The sequence below is a fragment of the Necator americanus genome, chromosome X, assembly GCF_031761385.1.
Source record: "Necator americanus strain Aroian chromosome X, whole genome shotgun sequence".
In the NCBI taxonomy this organism is placed as follows: domain Eukaryota; kingdom Metazoa; phylum Nematoda; class Chromadorea; order Rhabditida; family Ancylostomatidae; genus Necator; species Necator americanus.
Window position 1 is genome coordinate 20,197,478 of NC_087376.1, and position 19,833 is coordinate 20,217,310.

Sequence of the window (19,833 nt, forward strand, 5' to 3'; positions counted from 1 at the left end):
CAAGGAAAGAAAGCTGCTCACACGGATGTATGGCTAGTTTTTGCCAATGCTGTCGCAGAACGAAGAGGTCTACTCGGAGGTGGGTGTTGTGCACCTAAAACATCAACATTTTGCTGCATCCCTTGAAGTAGTCGCAAAAAACCGTCTTCACTTCCTTAGTCACATCATAGAGAGACCATCAGATCGCCTTCCAAGTTGCCTTGGAGATACTCTCAGCCTTAAAGTGGGATAGACCTCCTAAACGTTAAAGCAAGTTCTGGACCTAGGTGGTGAAGGAAGATTCGTAGAAACTAGACATCGACAGGCAGTTAAGGCAGAACGTACCATTTCGGAGAATATGGAACAGTGACAGATCGTCAAATTCTTTGCGAGTTCTACCAGAAGATAGAACAGTGGGCGAAAATATGTTCAAGAACGACCCTCTCGGCGGAGGTGTGGATAAGCTGCATTAGCCCTATTGATTTACTTAGCTTAATCGGCAGGCTGTGTCTTCGCCTGATGCGATTACCAGCGTCTTTGTCGAGGTGTTCCGTCCTTGAACATAGCTTTACCCAACCTTCTCGATCTTCTGCGAGAGTTTGCACGAAATCAATCCGTTCGTCGCTATTCTATACCCTGGGAAACTTTACGTGCCGGCTGAATTGCCTATCGACGCTGAGTGTCCTCAGGTCATCTTTCCTCACCTGAGTCCAGAACTTCCGTCTTCGGCCAGATGGCCTCTTCCATCTTGAATCCGACAAACTCCTCAAAACTCGTTGAACAAGGCGATTTGCCTGTCTCCTTGATTTGGCTAGAATTGCGAAGACGATTTTCTGTAGCCACTTTCGATGGCAGTGCAACATGATGATATCTTCCACGTGTCATCCCCCGGTTCATCGCATGAATTTCCGCGTAAAGCTCTTCGTTGTGATATATCCTAAGCCAAAGGTAGCCAAGCAGCCGTCTAAGCAGCGAATTGCATATAGGTAAATTCACAGCTTGACTGCGTTGATGATGGGGTTCGACTACAAGCATTTTTTAAGAAATTAAATGATGATGTGATCTTAGCGCATCTTTGTTGAATATCTTTCTTGCATTAGGCTGGACAGAAAGTCTTGCCGCCATTTGTCGTTTTTTCTGCTTTATTTTTCTTTACTCAACTTACAATAGAAATTAGTCATTAATACAATCACCATTATCAACTACAACAGTGTTCCACCTAATGGGCAGATCACCGATCCCTTTCTCCCCGAACTTGAGAGACTGGGAGTGGAAGAAGTCGCTGACCGCCTGTTCGACTTCTTCAAACTTGTTGAAGATTTTCTTAGCTTGGAAAGCTTTGAGGGGCTGGAATAAATGGGGGAAATAGTCTGAGGGGGCAAGGTCGGGAGAACAGGCGGGATGGAGCATCGTCTCCAAGCTTAGCTCCTCCAGTTTTTTGTGGGTCTCCTTAGCTATATGGGCCTACCGTTATTGTGGTGGAGGTGCACCGAAGCTCGTTCGGCCATTTTTCTCGAATGGCCGACGCGAACTTCTGGAGCTGTAGAGTCGTAGAGAACCCAACTCTCATCTTCAGCAATAAGATCTTTGAGAAACTCTTTCCGATGCGGGCGAAGAAAGAGAGTTTGTTAGATGGATACCCGGGTAAACAGGGAGCCATCCGTCACGGTCTGAGGGATCCATCGAGCCAGCACTTTTCTGTAGAGCCGAGGGCTTGGAGACGACTGACGACTGTCGAATGGCTCGTCGCAAGAATGCGGTTGTTGATCTCCGGATCGTCTTTGACAGCGTCGAGAGTGGCGGAGCCTTTGCTTGACAGCCTTGATAGTAGTGGCGCCTTCGCCCAAGTTGGTGTTGGTGTTGCGGCCTTCTGCCGTTGCTTTAATGTCGCCACGCCATCCAATGAAGATGATAGCTCGTGATTAAAGTTAAGGAAGGCCCCTGCTATATATATCTTTTGTGGAGAAGCTTCGAGAATGTTCTACAACTACAACATGGTGCAACATGGGTTCCGCCCAAAAATGGAATGTTCTGGAAATTTTGAAAAATGGGTGACAAGACTTTCTGTCCAACCTAATAGCTGCCGTTCTTAGGCGTACAGCTTAGGTAGCAGTACTCATCGACAAGTTCGATCGATTGTCCTTTCACCTTGGTTCCTGTTCGAGGTCTCGAGGAGGCCCACAACTGCTTGCATTCATCTGAGCGTAGACGTAGTCCGTAGGCTACAGCCAGCCTCGATACAGGGTTGACAACATGCTGAAGTGCTTTCCGCGAATGTAACAACATCGTTAGCGTACTCGAGGTCGATCAAGGGATATCCTGATGGCACTAGGATGACACCGAACGATGACACGAACTTTCGTGGTACTTCATCACGAAGCACGTTGAGAAGAGGAGAGTCGAATGCGGCTTCGAAGTGCAGAAAGGCTAATTGCATTATCTTAGAATACCGTTGTCAGAAATAGACATAAACCGACGGTACTTGCCGGTTCTGCAGAGTCTTCTGCAAGGATAGCGTATCTCTGCGAATTAGTTATCCTATCGTTGATCCATATTGATCTTCGTTCCGAGAAGATTTTGGTCATCTCGCGAATCCCAGAAAGAGGAAGATATTTCGGCATTTCTGTGCTAATTCCGTCGGCTACACCAAATTTTATATTTTTCGTCTTTTGGAAACAGACCAGAACTTCCGACTCATTCGGTGGTTCCTCGTTAAAGACAGCATACCACGAATTTGAGGTGGTGCGGATTTCAGGTGGAGTATTTGTACATGGGATAGTAGATTATGGAGAGGGGTGTGATTCCGTCCATTTCTTCCTAATTGCCGTAAAAAACGGCCCGGAAGATGCCCGCGTGCACAAGACTGGCGCACTCCAATCGAAATCCTTGTGGAAAATAGTGCGCGGGAATGCTCGGAGCCGTACCTTCCGGGTCGTTTTCTACGGCAATTAAGAAGAAATGGACGGAATCACCCTTCTCTCAATAATCTATGATCCCGTATACGAATACTCCATCGGAAATCCATACCACTCCAGATTCGTAGGGTGATGCCTGTAATCGCATATGTCGGTGTATGAACGTGCTTGAGTTCAGGAGCTGACGGCGCTTGCCGGTTCAGCAGGATCTTGAAGTGGTCCCACTAAATTGGAAAGGTTGCTTCACAAACAGGCACTCCATTAACAGTGTTGAGGTCTGGAGAACATCTTTTCATTTTGCCGCTGTACAGTTTTAGTTAAGCAGAGGTCTGCCGCGGGTTGTTGTCTTCCCACGCCTTTTCAAATCCTTCGTTCTCGACGTCCACTCGTTATCGCGGTCTTGTTGCAGTTGACGACGCAACAAGCACAACAGCTCTTGTCGGCTCGGCAAAGTGTTAAAATACTCCATCCGGATGTGCCGGGTTGCCTCCACGACAGTTACTTCGTTAGCAGTGTATAAGACAGGCGAACATCTCTACATCTTGTCCCTGTATTGCTTTCCTAGAACATAGGATTTTCTCGGGTTCTTGTGTTCCCACGCCCTTTCGAACTCCTTCTCTCTTGCCGTCCACTCGTTCTCACTATCACGTTTCAGGTGACGACAAAATCTCTTTCTCAGACGCTTTTCCTGGCTGAAGTGACCAGTAGTGCGGGCAACACATACACACTTGTACGTGGATGTTGTCTCCGCAGATGCAAAGGCGAACTTCTTCTGCGGCAAAAGAACCGGGTGCGTTTTTCTTGCCACGTCCTGGATGCACTTTGTGGAGAACTCCGCATCGCAAAGCTTCTTTTTGGTCCGTACTCCAACATGAATAAACAACAGTTAGCGGAATTTCGTTTTGCGTTCTTCTTCTTTCAGACTTACTAAGTCAGTTTTCTGTTGAGAAAGAACTCCTCCATTTTTCTAGTGGAACCGAATCTTGAAGCTGAGAGGAACTGGATAGTGATCAGAGTCGGATGCGACGCTCCAAACAGCTCTTTTTCGGATATCTCACTGAGGAATATTCCTCTTCAGAAAATAGTCGAGCTGAAGTTTAAGAGTCCTCATCTTCCGCTCGCGCTGTACTTTAGGCGTTAAAAGGGTTGATCCCTCCCGCGTGAGTTGATGACGTCGATGATTCATCTTAAACGTAGAAACAATGGTGGGGCCCGTCTCTTCACATAAGTCAGCCAGATGGTCAATGTTATTCGACGTGCGCTCCGGTGGATAATACCATTTTCTTAGCACATCGGATTGTTGTTCGAGGCTCGTCTTTGTATTTGCGCGTCAATTTCGACAGTGATCACTTGTTGGCTAAGTATTTTGGTCATCAGCGCTTTGAGTTCATGATAGAAGGCATCCTTATTCTTGTTGTCTGGTGCGTGGGCACTTCTGCCGTTTCCGTAGGTGCGTGGGCTTTTACGATAAAGAGTTTACGTCCTCTCCTATCCTGCGGTAGTACAAAGGCACATCTAGACGACGAACCAAATTCCTCCAACAGTTTGTTTTACTCGTTTCTCACAGCTGTCGCACAGCCACTTACTTTCTTCTCATCAGCATCGCTGCAGTATATGGTGTAATTTTCGATGCTGATGACGGGCCGATCTTTCATGCGTGTTTCCTGCAGTGCAGCAAACGGCACACAGAGATGTCGCAGAAGCCTAGACAGACGGTTTGTTATAGTTTTCTCGATAGTGTTCGGCAGTTCAGCGTGACGAAGTGAATGGTTGTTGCCAAAGATTCCATGGCTCCTCAGGCGTCAGGTGACGTTACAGGTTATGGGCTTCGACAGCGCGTCTTTGCAAGTTATGGGAATCTTTCGCTATGTAGCACTGTAGGTTATGTAGCTCGTGCCTTCCCAATGCGTACACTCGAACGCCTGAATGCGTTTTGTTAAAGCAAGACCACCACGTGTAGGTGGCAGTCAGACTCGTATACGCGGACCCAAATTCCAATCAAGCAGATCTGTTTCATAATGAACGAGGGGGCGTTCCGGGAATTACAAATAAGATGCCAAAGCAGAACTACAGGGCTAAGAACGTGAATGTATAATCACAAGATATTCGAGAATGGATCACTGAGTGTGAGTGAGGCGTGATGTGTGCTCCTCTCACTAAAATGCAATGCAATGTTGCTGTCTTCTCTCTCTTCATGTTATCCATTTTTGTACATTTTTTGTGAAACGTATATTCGGTTGGATGACAGAGATCACTTAGTTAACACACGAAGTGAAATGGGCCAGAGATGCTGCTCCTACTATCGTATTTACGCCGGGAATTGCATCGGAGACAAAAATTGCAGCAGATTCGCAAGCCATTTACGCTTAAGGAGTGAGTTATTCTGGGATGAAAACAATCAAGAATGGACCGGACATTTTAAAGGATACGAAATTCGATGAAAAATTGGAAACTGTCATTGCTTCACCGATCGGAATTTTGATGAATTTATCGCGTTGAATTTCGGGGAAGGCGCGACTAATACTAGCGTGTACTTAAATTGTTTGCCGTTTTTTTTGTTGTATTAGATGTGAATTTGCGATTGATTTCCAGAACGCTCATCGCAAGTTCTTTATTTTATTATTTTGAAAGAGTATTGTGACTTTCCTCACACTTCCTGAGGAAAGTCCAAAATTAACATAACTTATGAGTACATACCGATTCTAATGAGCTGCTTCCAAATCAAAACCATGGGCTAATTCCAATCTATCGGGCGCATCGTTCTTCATGTAAAACCCTCTTGAATTGACAGCTGTGACTATATGTTCATCACAAAATTCCAGCACCTAATGTAAGCAGTAGCCCGTTGCTCTTTAGGTGCACTCACTATCTGTGTGGATACACCTCCACATTCTTTTGCCTTCTAGTCTTGGACGAAGGCAGAACACCGAAGTGCTATTAAATTAAATGCTAATAGAAATTGCTATTAAATGCTATTAAATTAAATGCTAATAGAAATAGCTATTAAATGCTATTAAATTAAATGTTAATAGAAATTGATGAAAATCTTGACCCAAAGCCTGAGGCACAATGGTAAAAATCGAGCACAGTGACATTGACAATCTCGATTTATATTTCTTGTTATGTGAAATCATCGACGTCGTTAAAGCCCTCTGGTTTTGCAAGTAAACTCTCTCTTCGTAAAGACAAAAGAAAACTGATTGTCTGAATTACTTTATTTCCTAGGTTGTGCGTAGAAGCCGAAGTTCCACGATCTATTACTCTCCTAGTCTGGTTTCCATTTCTGTTGTGTAGAATTGTATACATTGCTCACTGGGGTCGACATAACATCGTACTAAATGTAAACGAATTAGTATAAATATAGGATTGATATAAATAAATGTAATTAGAAGATTTTTTTGCCACTACCCACAACTAGCGAAAGAATGTGGGCGGGTAGGATCACGGAAGGAAGACTGTGTGGGTTGACAATTGTACTGCATTTTCAAATTTTACTTCAAAGTTTTGGTAAAGAGAGTATATGGAGGGGAAGACTGCATCTCTGAATGATTATGTTTAGAATTTGGTATTTTATGTGAGAAATACCCGGGCAAGAGTCCAAAAACGAGGTGTTCACACTGATCTCATTTATCGTTAGGAAGCATTGTTTTGGATGGGGCATGTGATTTATATCTTGCAAGACCTCACCTCAGGGCTGATCTTTCCAGGTAATGGACAGCATAAATGATTACGTTCGTGTCCCCTGTGGATTTGCCGGGGTGAAAGATGTCCGTACGATGTCGCATGAAGATCGGTAGACAGCGGTTTGAGATATATTTTCCATGTGTTGCCCCATCATATTAATTTAAGGATGGATTCGTTCGTTCTTTCGGAAACGTTTAAATATTTATATATGATTTTTGCGGAGCCAGGAGATCTCCTATTTGATCCTGATAACTACGTGTTGACAACTGAAGCTCATTTCCTCCCACTAAGTATTGGAGCTCAGCCAAATGATGTGAGTTTCTTTACTGCCGTTATAATGTACCCCTCACGCTTTCCCATCGTCGTTCCGGAACTCTTAAAAGTTGAGGTGTGGAAGCCAACTCATATTTTCCAGAAATGACGAGCACACTGTTTGAAAGAAACAGCAGTATTTATACATGTTCTCTCTGCATCTCTCTAAGGGGATGAATCAGTAACTTTGCATCTAATGCATTGTAACTGAGCTGCCTAATACAAAGTACACCGGTGTTTTGCGTACGTTAGTCGGGACGGAAAATATCGATTCGTAGATTCTCCTATAATTTTTTCCTAGACCTAGTGTAACGTCATCTACATTAGTTCTGGTGTATGACAACCACGAATATGGTAGTCTTTTATACAGAATTCCAACTTTCTTGTATTTAAAGAAGTTTATTGCTTTGTCTCTTGGCTTGCGAAACCTCCATGGGATTTTTAACCTCCTAGCTTTTGTCTCTGTCAACTTGCAGTGTCGCAAAAAATTGGAAAGTTGGTATTTCTGATTGGAAGTGATTGTCCCTACAGAAATACCAACTTTCCGAATGACGAGTGCGTTCTAGCAGCCACTGGTTTTGTGTTCAAGTTGATCCCCCGTTCGAAAATTAAAAAAGGAAAATCCAAGTGCGATTTTTCTCAAGTACAGAATATCTCCAGATTTTTCTTAGATTTCATGTCGTGGAGGAGACTATATGTATGTCAGTTGCAGCGATTTTTGGTTCATGGACCGGACATATCTCTGAGAATGTCATATAGGATCACAGATGTTTTTCTAAAAAGTGATCTTCCTTATGTTATCACCAAAATCATGATACAAGTTTCAAGTATCCTAAGTTCAAATTTCGTCCAAATACCAAATTACCAGGGGAAGGGGTCGGGTAGAGAGTCCACAAAAGGACAGGATGCTATACCTAGTAGGCAATCTTCCGTACAATATGGTAGAGTTCCTGAAATTTGACATTCTTGGTTGCGAGATTCATATTTTCGAATTGCTCAGTGCGAGTGGGCGAGTTAATTCTATGTAAACGACTCATCTGTTAGCGCAATAACCCATAGGTTTAACCATGAGCTTTAGTCTGAGATTGTTTTTGCCATTTTTGACTTAAAAATGAAATGGCAAATCTATGGTGCGACAGCAACGAAAAATGCCATAAAAACTTTACTGGAAAAGAAGCGGAGTCATGAGTGTTATGTTGTAGGGCCGGTTATTTTGCAAAATGAAAGGTCAATTCTTACTTTGCAAATGAGGTATTTAGGCGTGCTGAAGTTTAAGCGGTCTTGAAATTGCTTTCAGTTCACTAAGGCTCGGGTACTTGACATCTTGTACAAGTAAGCCCTAACGTTTCTCAAGATATAGGGCAGTTCTTGCTTACTGTCAAAATTTTTCGACTTATTTTTGGGTATTTCCCATCTGAATTTTGAGGGAACCAGACGGGCCTAGAAGAAGAAATTCTGCATATAGAGTTTCCTCAGTCCCTCAATATGTATATATGGATTTTTTTATTGAAACGCCGCCCCGCTTTCCTGGAGTTGGAAAACATCCCAAATTCTCGATGTTTGCTCCTTTCTTCAACTGCACAAAACTGAAGGGGTCGTAGCACCGTTTCCAACTATCGCATCTATGTTTCGACGCCTATAGTCACTTTCACGCCACCATGAGGAGGTAAACCGGTGTAGAGGTCCTAGCAGATAACTATTATCATTCTATTTTATAGAGCTAGGGCAGGTGTAGCGCAGTCGGTAAGAGGTTCCACTGTTTGCACGGTCGATCTTAGGTTCGAATCAGCTGTAGTGCTCACAGAGCCTTTCATCTCTGCGGGGTCGATAAATTGATACTAGATTTGTCTGAGGGATAAAAAACACTTCTTTGACACATCGACCAACCCCCGCAAGTCATTGTATATGGCAGTTACACGTTCGTAAACCTCAAACAATTCTGAATTGAAGTGAACGTGATGGCGCATCCAAAGCGGATTGATCAATGCCAGACACTTTATCATTTACGACGTATTCTTACACGGTTAACTTAACCACCTCTTCCTATTTCTTCTTCACGCTTCTCTAGTCATACTACGCTTTCTTCAAACAAGTTGTATTCTTGTTTCGCATAGAAATGTGTGCTTTTCCGTCGTCCTATTGTTGCTTGCAATAAAATGCAATGCAATGTTGCTGTCTTCTCTCTCTTCATGTTATCCATTTTTGTACATTTTTTGTGAAACGTATATTCGGTTGGGTGACAGAGGTCACTTAGTTAACACACGAAGTGAAATGGGCCAGAGATGCTGCTCCTACTATCGTATTTACGCCGGGAATTGAATCGGAGACAAAAATTGCAGCAGATTCGCAAGCCATTTACGCTTAAGGAGTGAGTTATCCTGGGATGAAAACAATCAAGAATGGACCAGACATTTTAGAGGATACGAAATTCGATGAAAAATTGGAAACTGTCATTGCTTCACCGATCGGAATTTTGATGAATTTATCGCGTTGAATTTCGGGGAAGGCGCGACTAATACTAGCGTGTACTTAAATTGTTTGCCATGTTTTTTTTTTTTGTATTAGATGTGAATTTGCGATTGATTTCCAGAACGCTCATCGCAAGTTCTTTATTTTATTATTTTGAAAGAGTATTGTGACTTTCCTCACACTTCCGTGTAGTGGGTTGTCAAGTCATTCTCCTGATAGAGAAGGTAAGAAACTATGCGTGCCAGTGTTGCCCACTGTCGTTCAGCGCTCAGAGTTTTTGGAATTGAAATTACTCATTTTGAACAGGCCTGGGTTCTTTGTTTTTTTCAAATTCCTCTGTGTCTTTGTTTGTTACTAAGATTATTTTTAGAGTCCGCGCCGCATGTTTATTCGGGCAGATGATATTTCATCTTCATCCGTAACATACATATATGCAAATCCGTTCGGTGCCAATCAACGACCTACCGAGGCTGATGAAGCCATGGAAATTCGGGAGCGAACCCAGAGTTTCCTAGAAGAATTATTTGACGTTCAGCGAAGAAAACCACGTCATTCCGCACAATGTATTATGTCGTAGGTTTTTCAGAATCTCAAGTGTGCCTAAACCTAAACAATTTATATTCGAAACTATTGAAGATCTGAACGTTTACATGACTGGTCCTTCTCTTCTACAAATGCGGAGCACGTCAAACAATTGTTACAAATGGGAATCCAACTACACGTACGCGAGGAAGGACGTATGCAGTTGAGTCACCATAGCACAAATGTAAGTTCCATGCAAACGTTGCGTGCCACATAACAGTTAAGATTTGGATGCTGTGCAATGTGACACGTATATTGTATCCTGACATGAAATGGAGGAATTTTTGGGTGATGCTTCTTCGATGTATAACGTTCGGTCTGTTGTTGCGTCTATTTATTCAAAGCGAACACAACAATCAATCGAGATCATTTGCATCAGGCTTCTAGTGCAAAGAAAGAACTGTCAGAGACAAGTTCAGATCCGATTTCGATCACCGTAAAGGTAGATCTGGTGAAGTTCCTGGCCTTACAACTTCCGCTACGCTTGTCATTTCAATTTGCGAGTGCGACTGAGTTCTTCATTCTGCAAGACAAATTCTGAGGGTGTCCTTAGAACACAAGTATTATGCAAACGCTTCCTGCAGAGACTATCTAAAACTACCATTGTCACCGTTATTCACCTAGTGCTTAGATCTCTGAAATGAGTTGAATCCAATCTCTCTTTTGAGGCACTATATACCTTTACTGTCTCTGTATCAAACATTGTATGCAACATACATACTTTGAACCACGGACACGACAAACCCCAACTGCATCCAATATGTTCTTGTCCTTCTTGTTTTATTTTGTGTCTAACTCATCCCATCAAAAATATCTAAGGTGTAACTGAGTGAGGATATCAATTCTTAATAGACTTCTCTCACCAGACAGTTGTGGTGAATTTTGGAATACTTCTGTTGCCTTGGGCTACATTTTGGTCTGCTATTTCTTTTGTCTGCATTATAGTACTTATAATTCAGGAGTTTTTTTTTTACTATCTGTGAAATTATTTAAAATAAAGTGGAGACTTCACTTTCGTTGCATGTACATTCTTACTGGACTTTCAGATAATGTTGAATACAAACCACCCAGAGGCAAAAGATTTGATGATGGCTCGCAGTAAACGTTTTTCGATGAGCTGTTTACGTGCAGAATATACATATAGTGCTTGGTATTTTACAAAAGAAGGAATAATCTTCGCATTTGAGGGTTGTTCTTGTTGGAGTTTCTCTTCGGATTGTTTTAATCCGCTAGAACGCGGAATTCTCCACGGGACATCACCATTATCTCATACGTTATGACATGATGAAACATGCAACTCTCGGTAACAATTGGTTTGTATACCTCGCAAGACGCTATGCATGTTACTTCGATGAAGAAATACGCTTCTCAGACTTGCGAGATTTCAAACTTTTTACAGCATGAATACAAAAGTCCGGATTTTTCACAGGTAACATGTATGTTCTTATGCTTTTTAAAAGTTGTATCCAACCATACAAAGCTTGCATTTAACTTTTTGCACATTTAAAACACTTACGCGCAACCTTTTGATCGTCCTTACTTTTGAAATGCGTGCTTTTGGCAATTTACATATAACCACTTTCATACCAGTGATGTAACTCACTTAATACCTTGCGCTGTGAACAGGACGTAATAAGGCTATGCTTTGCGAACGTAAAATGGCACCCGTAGGGTTTTTGGCGAATGACTCCAAGACATTACGTGTCCAGTGGATGTGTCAGGGGAGACGTAAACTTTCTTCGCCATAGCCATGCTCTAGTCGTTAGTGAAGAAGCTGACAACCTCCTTGGACACTCTTCTGCCCAATGATATGCAGAGAACTACACAGTTACGAAGAAATATGAAAAGAAGAATGGTGAGATTTGTTGGAATTTTGGGTTCAATTGAAAAGAGTGTACTTAATTCTACTTGGTATTTTGTGTGGTGATCTACTAATAGAGAGAAGGAAGGAACTTTGAATAGATGTTACTACAGGAAGTATAGAAACCCTAACAAATGGACTCTTTTTTTGTTCCAAGAGATCAGAGATGCAGAAGGTCCTTCTCTTAAACACCTACATACCATTCACACAACCAGCTTTTTATTACTTTCTTCCACTCCTATTCCTTTACTTGTTTCACAAGTACCACCATTATTCGAAAGTTTCACATGGAAACAACTTAGACCACACAAAGCTTGGAACTTACAGTACTTCAATAATCTTCACCCCGTTACTTTTGACAGCTGGGATGTCCCGTTTTCAACGAAAATTTTCATATACGTAATTTTGAGCTATATTAGATGCATCCTTTTCTCATATTTTGCGTGAGGGTTTCTCTTGCTTCTGATACGCCTAGAAATTTGAAATCATCTTACATCACAATATTTCTCAAAGTTCTCATCAGAAAGTTCCACGGGATGAGTCGGATTTTCAAAAAAGATTCATTTGCTCGTGAATTATATCCTAGCCTATGTTATGTATCTGAGTATTGCCCATGTTCGACTGTCTTTTAATCTCGGCATGTTGAAACGTAGTTTTAATTGATTTCTTTGAGCTGTAGCCAAGATTGGTATTGATCGTCTTTATTTAACAACGGCTAACGTTTCGGCGTTATCGTCTTCGTCAGAGCCTGGAAAACTCAAAGCCATTAGTGACTTATCCCCTCTAGTGCCTCATCACCCTACAGAAAGCACTCAAACGGTAGGCAAACTCAACAGCAACACATAGGCTAGTACTTACCTCATTAGCTAGACTAAAGTAGCAATGTCCAATGGGTACCCAACTGGAGATGGTGCTACCCGACAAGCACGGTATCCCTCTCGAAGACCCAACGTAGTGGATGGCCCAGAAAAGATCCCTTTCTGTTTACCTTATATATAATATCTGATGATATGAGTAGAGCAGTACGGGGCTGTCTACGAAAAGCGGGTCTACAGAATGACGTGAGGGTTGTGGAAATACCTCCAGCAAACCTCAAGGGTCAGCTGGTACGTAACAGTGTGTATGATCGACTCTGCACAACTTCCAGCTGCAGTTTGCCCGTATGGCAGAGAGGGTGATTGCGTGATATCAGGAATGGTGTATCGTATCACGTGCAGGTTGTGCGGTGACGATTATATCGGAGAAACGGGACGCCCACTGTGTATTAGGGTCAAGGAGCATCTAGATGGACTCGCAAAATCAAAAACCTTCACTCCACTGGAGCACACCGTAGAATATGTCATCCAGACTCCGAAGTAGAGGTAGAAGTTCGTATATTATCCTACGAGTCCGAAATCACAGCACGCAGAACACTAGAGGCCTTTTGGATAACCGCCAAAAGTCCAAAAATGAACAAGAAGGATGAGTGCATTGCGATTACAAACGATTTATCCCCATATCAAGACCTATGCGGGTTTTGATCTACGGAGCGGGCCGTGAGGTCCCTATATAAAACCCTTGTGACTCGTAGTTGTGGTACGTGGTGGTCTGCTGTGTTAACAGGTCTAGCTAATGAGGTAAGTACTAGCCTATGTGTTGCTGTTGAGTTTGCTCACCGTTTGAGTGCTTTCTGTAGGGTGATGAGGCGCTTGAGGGGATAAGTCACTAATGGCTTTGAGTTTTCCAGGCTCTGACGAAGACGATAACGCCGAAACGTTAGCCGTTGTTAAATAAAGACGATCAGTACCAATCTTGGCTACAGCTCAAAGAAATCAATTAAAACTATATCCTAGCCGGTTATGCAACGCACGGTCACCGGTAGATAGGCAGAGTCAGCTTTCAGGGTAGCAACGACTGTGAATCTCCACAGGACGCGTCCCTAATTGTTCCGCCTAGGCATGATCGAGGCATGCTTGAAAACCCGATACGACCCTCTTTACATGCACCCTTACAATATCCCGTCAAAATAAGTGGAAGCGGAACGACGTTTCCTTGAGGTAGAGCAAAATAACCGGAGTTTAAGTGATCCGATGATCTGGAAATGTTATCTGATGAGAACATCAGAAAATACTTTTTTCTTCGTTCAAATAGTGCAATTCTTAAAGAACTTACTTCAAGAATAAAAAGGAAAACACAGTGTTGCTAGTGTGTTTGGAGCTTTCTAGCAGAGAATATAAAAGCGTTCCGCGATCCAAAAAAGACGCTTAGTATTTCGGGATTTATGAACGATATTATTGAGTCATTTTTCACAAGTAGAATTTGGCATGTGGGCACCAACCAGCAGCAACAACGCATTAGCAATATCATCACTGCCCACCTTACATTCCCGTATAGCCTTTGCAAAGAGAATTGTTGCTGTAGCAGAAACAGTTTAGCCGTCTCCAAAGTTTTGGTGTGCTCTTTCTAGGGCTCACGCCGTGATGCTGTTTTAGGGCTACTCAACATCAATGACATGGTCACTTAGGATATATATACTACTCCGAAAAATGCAACTGCGAAGGGTCGCAGTCCTCTCAAATTATCATCTGTTTCGGGCATTCGAATAATCCTTTCAAAGGTTCAAAAAACATCCTAAAAACTACCAGACTCAAGTTGTTTTTCGACTTCCTATCTCCCGATTTCCGATCTCGAGAATTTGCAGCGTTCCTTGAACGATTGGCCCTTTTCTTTTTTGGTCTTTAGTACATTTCTTATTGATATTCAATTTATGAAAAATAGTTATCAAAGCTATTGAGATCTGTGAGGTGTAAGGGTATGCTAATGCAAAGGAATCATCCTGATACATAAAACATTTTGTGTACACCAAATAAATTACATGGAGGATGCGCTCAGGTGATGCCTATTTGATGTACCGTTGCATATCCAGAAAGTTAATGAACACTTAGTTAATAGTTGCGCTGTGCGGCTCCAGACAGTGTCGTAATCGCCACAACAGCTCTTCTCGCACTCCGTGAGGCCGATGCCCCGCCAGGTTTGCAGCTCTTGCGATGTAAACAAAAAGGAAGTACCGATAAGCGAAATATCGTTTAAAAAGTGAGTGGAACTATTTCGAAGTCCTCTCTTCTTGAAAACTCGGCGTTAGGAACTGTACTTATGTTTCTTGTTATACTAAGGAGGTCTTGGTGAAGCTATGTATTTGGCTTGGCGCTTCGACAAACACGTCTTTGCTAAAGGTCTGAAAATGGTTCGAAGCGCTTGATGAGCTTTGAGCTATGTATATCCCTTCAAATTTCTCTTTCCTTGCCAAGTCTCGATGTCGTTCTAAGCACACTACGCAGGAATTCCGAAAGGAAAACAAACTGACCATTCTCACCGACTATCGGGACTAGTGAACCACTATCCAGACATCAGTACTTAAGGAGATTGCAATGTGCGTAGATCTCATTCGTCTTGAGTGACAATCCAACGGTCACTAAGGAGAAGAACCTCTAAGGATGCTTCAACGCAGTTCGAATCTTTGAGGTTTAATGAGCGCATATTGGCATATACTATGACTTGCGGACTCCAGCCGACAAGTAAATGTTTTATCCTCTTAGGCATGTCTGCTAACAATTTATCGACTTCAGAGGGGTTCATATATCTCAACTTGCTGCGTGAATTCGCTTTCTACTCCTCTCTGGTTTTTCTCTTTGCAAATCGTAGTTTAACAGCGTTAATTCAAAGACAAGAAGGGGTGGAGGCGGGTGTGGATGATTCCAGGCGGTGTTACCCCTCCCCCCATTGGTAGAGCTGTAGCCGTAACTGCGCGGAGGTGCACAGCGTTTCAGGAGGGTCAGCGACTGCCAGCCAATTTTCGCGGACCCCTCTTCTCTCGCACCCAATTACATGCAGCATTGTTTAAAACCAATGTAGTGCTTTTTGTTTACGTGAAAATAATGTTGTTTACAAAATTAGTGTTATGTTTGCTATTTAACTTATGAAAAGCGTAAAGTTTTGTAAATAAGTTGTAGGCTTGCGTATGTGTAATATCAAGAACAGCTAACATTTTTTCGACTATTCTTCTAATGTGAACACGTGACAACAACTCCTTAGATGGTTTTTGGTTAAAAGTGGTAGCAAATAGGCGAATGAGATGTTTACAATAAGGATATCTTAATTCGTCCTTCAATGAAAGTGAGATGTCACCGATAATTATTTGTTTTTGAATAAATGTTTTTAATGTTTGTAAGATTGACTGTTGAAGGGTAGACTCTTCTTCTTTGATGTAACATCCTGAATCAGTACATTCAGCAAATCCATGATGTCACGGAAATTGACTGATATCGCTCGAGTCAAATAAATGTTGTTAGAAAACATGCAGGCGACACAAATGATCCGGTTCTAAAAGCCGCAGTCATGTGATTACAACTTCCGTCTAATCTACAGTAAAGGTTAAAGGTAAAATGCAGGGCGTTGGTCACGGCGGACTGCGTATAGAAGTCTGATTGCTACCTGCTCGTGGTGGCTCTGGTGTAACTAAACGCAATCAGACGTCCGAGTGTACGCGTTGGAAACTTATGACATATGTAACCTGCATTGTTAGATGGCGAAAGACTCCCATACATTGCAAAAGGTGCTGTCGTCCAGCACATCGCCAAAGCCCACAACCTGAAAGTTCAGCTGCCTGAAGGGAACATGGAATCTTTGGCAACAACCATTCGTTTTGTCACGCTGAACTCCCGAACGCTGTCGAATGAACTCCAACAAGCCGCTCTATCCAGACTTCTGCGATATCTCTGTGTGCCTTTTGCTGCACTGCAGGAAACACGCATGAGGGATCGGCCCGTCATCAGCATCGAAAATTACACCATATACTGCGGCGATGCTGATGAGAACAAAGTAGGTGGCTGTGCGATAGCTGTGAGGAACGATTACAACAACCTAGTGGAGGAATTTGGAAACGTTGTCTAGACACGCATTCGTACGACTGCGGGATCGCAAAGGACGTAAACTCTGGGTCGTAAGTGCCCACGCATCTACGGAAACACCTGAGGACAACACCTTCTATGATGAACTCAATGCGTTGTTGTCCAAAATACAAAACCAGGAGGTGGTCATTGTCGGAATCGACGCAAATGCGAAGATAAGACTCCAGCAACAATCCGAATTTTATTATCTAGCGGAGCGCACATCGGACAACGGTGATTGTCTGGTTGACATATGTGAGCAGACTGGCCTTATCATCGCTTCCACGTGTGAAAGGAATCATCAGCTCGCTTGGCAGGGTTCAACCCGTTCACCGCGTGAAGAGCAGCGCAAGCGGAAGATGAGGACTTTCAAACTTCAGCTCGACTACGTTCTGACGAGGAACATCCAATAGTCGGATATCCGAAAATCTGGCGCTGTTATCTAGCGTGTATTATGCATAATGTATGTGTTATCTAGCGGATGTATTATGTATTATCCAGCGGAGCGCACGTCGAATATCAGTGGCCACCGTCCAGTTCTCCTCGGCTTCACTGTACGGTTCCACAATAGAAACCGAGTAGCTCTTCATCCTAAAATCGACACAGTAGGTGTAAAAGACGAAGAATGCAGAACGAAATTTTGCCAACGTGCGTCTATTCATGTTGGAGTACGGAAAAGGATTGCAATGCGTTTATAAGGTGCATCCAGGATGCTGCAAAAGAAAAGGTGTTCTCCAGTCCTCAACACCTCCAGTGGAAAAGCTGTCGGCGAAGCAACGTTTCCAATTTGGAAGGACCACTTCAAGACCTTACTGAACCGGCAAGGGCCGTCAGCTGCTGAATTCGAGCACGTTCATAGGCCAACATATGCGAGGAACAACCGAATGAGTCGGAAGTTCTGGTTTGTATCCAAAAGACGAAAAACGGCAAATTTGGTATAGTTGACAGAATTAGCGCAGAAATGCTGGAGTATCTTCCTCCGTCTGGGATTCGCGAGATGACCAAAATCTTCTTGCAACGAAGATCAATATGGATCAACGATAGGATAGCTAATTCGAGATACGCTATCGTAATTCCTCTCCACAAAAAATTATCCGTCACGGACCCTAGGAATTATCGAGAAATCTCCTTGTTGCGTATTATGCACGTTTTGGAGCGGATTATCCTGGACCGACTTATTAAACATCGCGAAGAAACAACGCGAGACGAGCAAGCTGGTTTTTGTCCTGGCCGATCTACGAATGTCTAGGTGTTCGTTGTTGAGAGTGATCGAACTCTGGCAGCGGTATCCGAAGCTAATGCATTTAGCATTTCTGGAGTTTGAAGCCGCTTTCGACTCTCCTCATCGAGGCCGTCTTCTCAATGCGCTCCGCGCCGATGGAGTACCAGGAAAGTTCGTTCGTTTGCTTGATGACATGAATGAACGAACAACTGCTGCAGTTCGAACACCAGTCGGATATGCAACACCGTTTGAACCGGGGTAAGACAAGGGGTAGGATCCTTTCTGTTCAACTTCGCCATCACGAAGAACAGTCGATCAGTGTCCTGCCGACATCGTCTCAACACCATCAGGGTGCCCCTTGACTGATCTCGAGCCCGCCGACGATGTTGTTATATTCACAAAAAGCACTACGAAACTTCAACATGTTGTCAAGCTTGTATCGAAGTTGGCTGCTGCCTATAGATTACGTCTACGCCTTGATAAATGCAAGCAGATAGAGGTCTTTTCGAGACGTCGGACGGGAATCAGGGTGGACGGACAACCAATTGAACTCGTCGATAACTTCTGTTATCTGGGTTGTATGCTGAAGAACAACGACAACTACGAGAAAGATATTCAGCAAAGATGCGCCAAGACCATTTCCGCATTCAACTCTTTATCGAATTGCCTGTGGTCGACCCCCATCAGCAAGGAAGTCAAGCTGCGAGTTTACCTATCCGCAATTCGCCCTATCATGATTGGGCAGCACCGTCTACAATGATGTAGAGGCTTGATTGCAAGGAAAGAGAGCTGCTTAGAGGGATGCTTGACTATTTTTGATCTATTTTGTGCCATAACGAAGAACATTACTCAGAAGTGGATATGGTGTGCCGGCGGATGACACGTGTAAGATATCAACATCTTGCACCGCCATCGAAAATAGCTACAGAAAATCGTCTTCGCTTCTTTGGCCGTATATTAAGGGCACCAGCAGATCGCCTTGGTCAACGAGTGTCGAGGAGTTTATCGGGCTCAAGCTGGAAAAGTTGGCCGAAGACGAAAGCTCTGAACTGAGGTGATGAGAGAGGACTTGAGGATGCTCGGCGTGGATAGCAATTCAGGAGAGACGTAAAGTTTCGCGTGATATGGAATAACGACGAATGGATTCATTTCGTGCAAGCTCTCGCAGAAGATCGAAAAGATTGGGCAGAGCCGTGTTCAAGGACGACACAGCTCGACGAAGATGCGGGTAATCGCGTCAGTCGATGTCATCAGCCCGCCGAATAAGCCAAGCAAGTCAAGTGTGTAGCCTTACAACTTGTGCGGCGAACCGATGTGTCAAATCACTGTTTTTTCCCTTCTGGACAAGTCTGATAGCCGACTTATCTAAATTGGAGGGATGAAAGGCTTGCTCAACACTAGGACGGTTTCCAATTATCGGTAGTGCAGTTGAACCTCTTACCGACTGCGCTGCACCTGTCTATAATCTGATGTATTTACCCCTAAGCTTAAGCGCCATTTCAGACCACACCACAACACTTCAATACTAATGGGAAATGAGTTATGGGAAAGACCTTGCTAGCCAGGAACACGAGGTTCTGTAGAGTATTCATTTGAACGCGCGTACTAAGTTCCGCGGCAGCTCTCATATCCATGTTTGGTGATCAGTTGCTCTTCATGATTCGTAATAAGAGATAATCATAGCTCTATGGATTACTTAATAAACGCAGACCAAAGTGGAATGAAGTCAACAGAAATGCTTGAAATGTTAGACCGTTTTGACAGATCTGCTGTAAGAATTTTTCCCAGAATTTCTCTTTCGCTGGATCCTTTAACTACTATTGAGTATATAGTAGGTCCTTTTTGTTCCCCCACATTGAACATATAAGTTATAAAAGTTATAGG

At 43.2% G+C, this 19,833-nt stretch overlaps 5 protein-coding genes across 8 annotated transcripts in view; 3 read left to right on the forward strand and 2 right to left on the reverse strand.

Moving 5' to 3' along the window:
• The window catches only part of RB195_024351 (uncharacterized protein), a gene marked incomplete at both ends in the record, with an annotated part of 82,117 nt that extends 63,408 nt beyond the window's left edge, over positions 1–18,709 (forward strand). The window contains 10 exons of one of the 2 annotated variants that reach the window (XM_064212092.1): positions 6,602–6,687; positions 6,744–6,891; positions 9,730–9,932; positions 9,996–10,125; positions 16,408–16,659; positions 16,706–17,139; positions 17,206–17,332; positions 17,587–17,944; positions 18,036–18,207; positions 18,256–18,709. In XM_064212092.1, the coding sequence (XP_064067974.1) occupies positions 6,602–6,687; positions 6,744–6,891; positions 9,730–9,932; positions 9,996–10,125; positions 16,408–16,659; positions 16,706–17,139; positions 17,206–17,332; positions 17,587–17,944; positions 18,036–18,207; positions 18,256–18,709 (2,364 nt within the window). Of the gene's footprint in view, positions 1–4,660; positions 4,772–6,601; positions 6,688–6,743; positions 6,892–9,729; positions 9,933–9,995; positions 10,126–14,733; positions 14,813–16,363; positions 16,660–16,705; positions 17,141–17,205; positions 17,333–17,586; positions 17,945–18,035; positions 18,208–18,255 lie in introns of those variants that run through there. The other variant, XM_064212088.1, reaches the window with a different exon arrangement.
• Positions 670–1,014, reverse strand: RB195_024356 (uncharacterized protein; the record flags this gene model as incomplete). The annotated part of the gene is made up of 1 exon (XM_064212097.1): positions 670–1,014. The coding sequence occupies one exon, from the start codon at positions 1,012–1,014 to the stop codon at positions 670–672; it is 345 nt and encodes a 114-aa protein (XP_064067977.1).
• On the forward strand, positions 1,497–1,901 carry RB195_024357 (uncharacterized protein; the record flags this gene model as incomplete). Of its 2 annotated transcripts, none has more annotated exons than XM_064212098.1 (1): positions 1,497–1,901. In XM_064212098.1, one exon carries the CDS (start codon positions 1,497–1,499, stop codon positions 1,899–1,901), a length of 405 nt encoding a protein of 134 aa, XP_064067978.1. The 2 variants fall into 2 exon arrangements, with proteins under 2 accessions (XP_064067978.1, XP_064067979.1); XM_064212099.1 differs by having other exon boundaries at positions 1,584–1,901.
• Positions 2,053–4,549, reverse strand: RB195_024358 (uncharacterized protein; the record flags this gene model as incomplete). Of its 2 annotated transcripts, XM_064212101.1 has the most annotated exons (3): positions 2,053–2,212; positions 2,277–2,419; positions 4,481–4,549. In XM_064212101.1, 3 exons carry the CDS (start codon positions 4,547–4,549, stop codon positions 2,053–2,055), a joined length of 372 nt encoding a protein of 123 aa, XP_064067980.1. The 2 variants fall into 2 exon arrangements, with proteins under 2 accessions (XP_064067980.1, XP_064067981.1); XM_064212100.1 differs by lacking the exon at positions 4,481–4,549 and having other exon boundaries at positions 2,174–2,416.
• On the forward strand, positions 18,026–19,215 carry RB195_024359 (uncharacterized protein; the record flags this gene model as incomplete). Its single annotated transcript, XM_064212102.1, has 3 exons — positions 18,026–18,207; positions 18,803–19,003; positions 19,050–19,215. The coding sequence occupies 3 exons, from the start codon at positions 18,026–18,028 to the stop codon at positions 19,213–19,215; spliced, it is 549 nt and encodes a 182-aa protein (XP_064067983.1).
• Between the last annotated feature and the right edge of the window lie 618 nt (positions 19,216–19,833).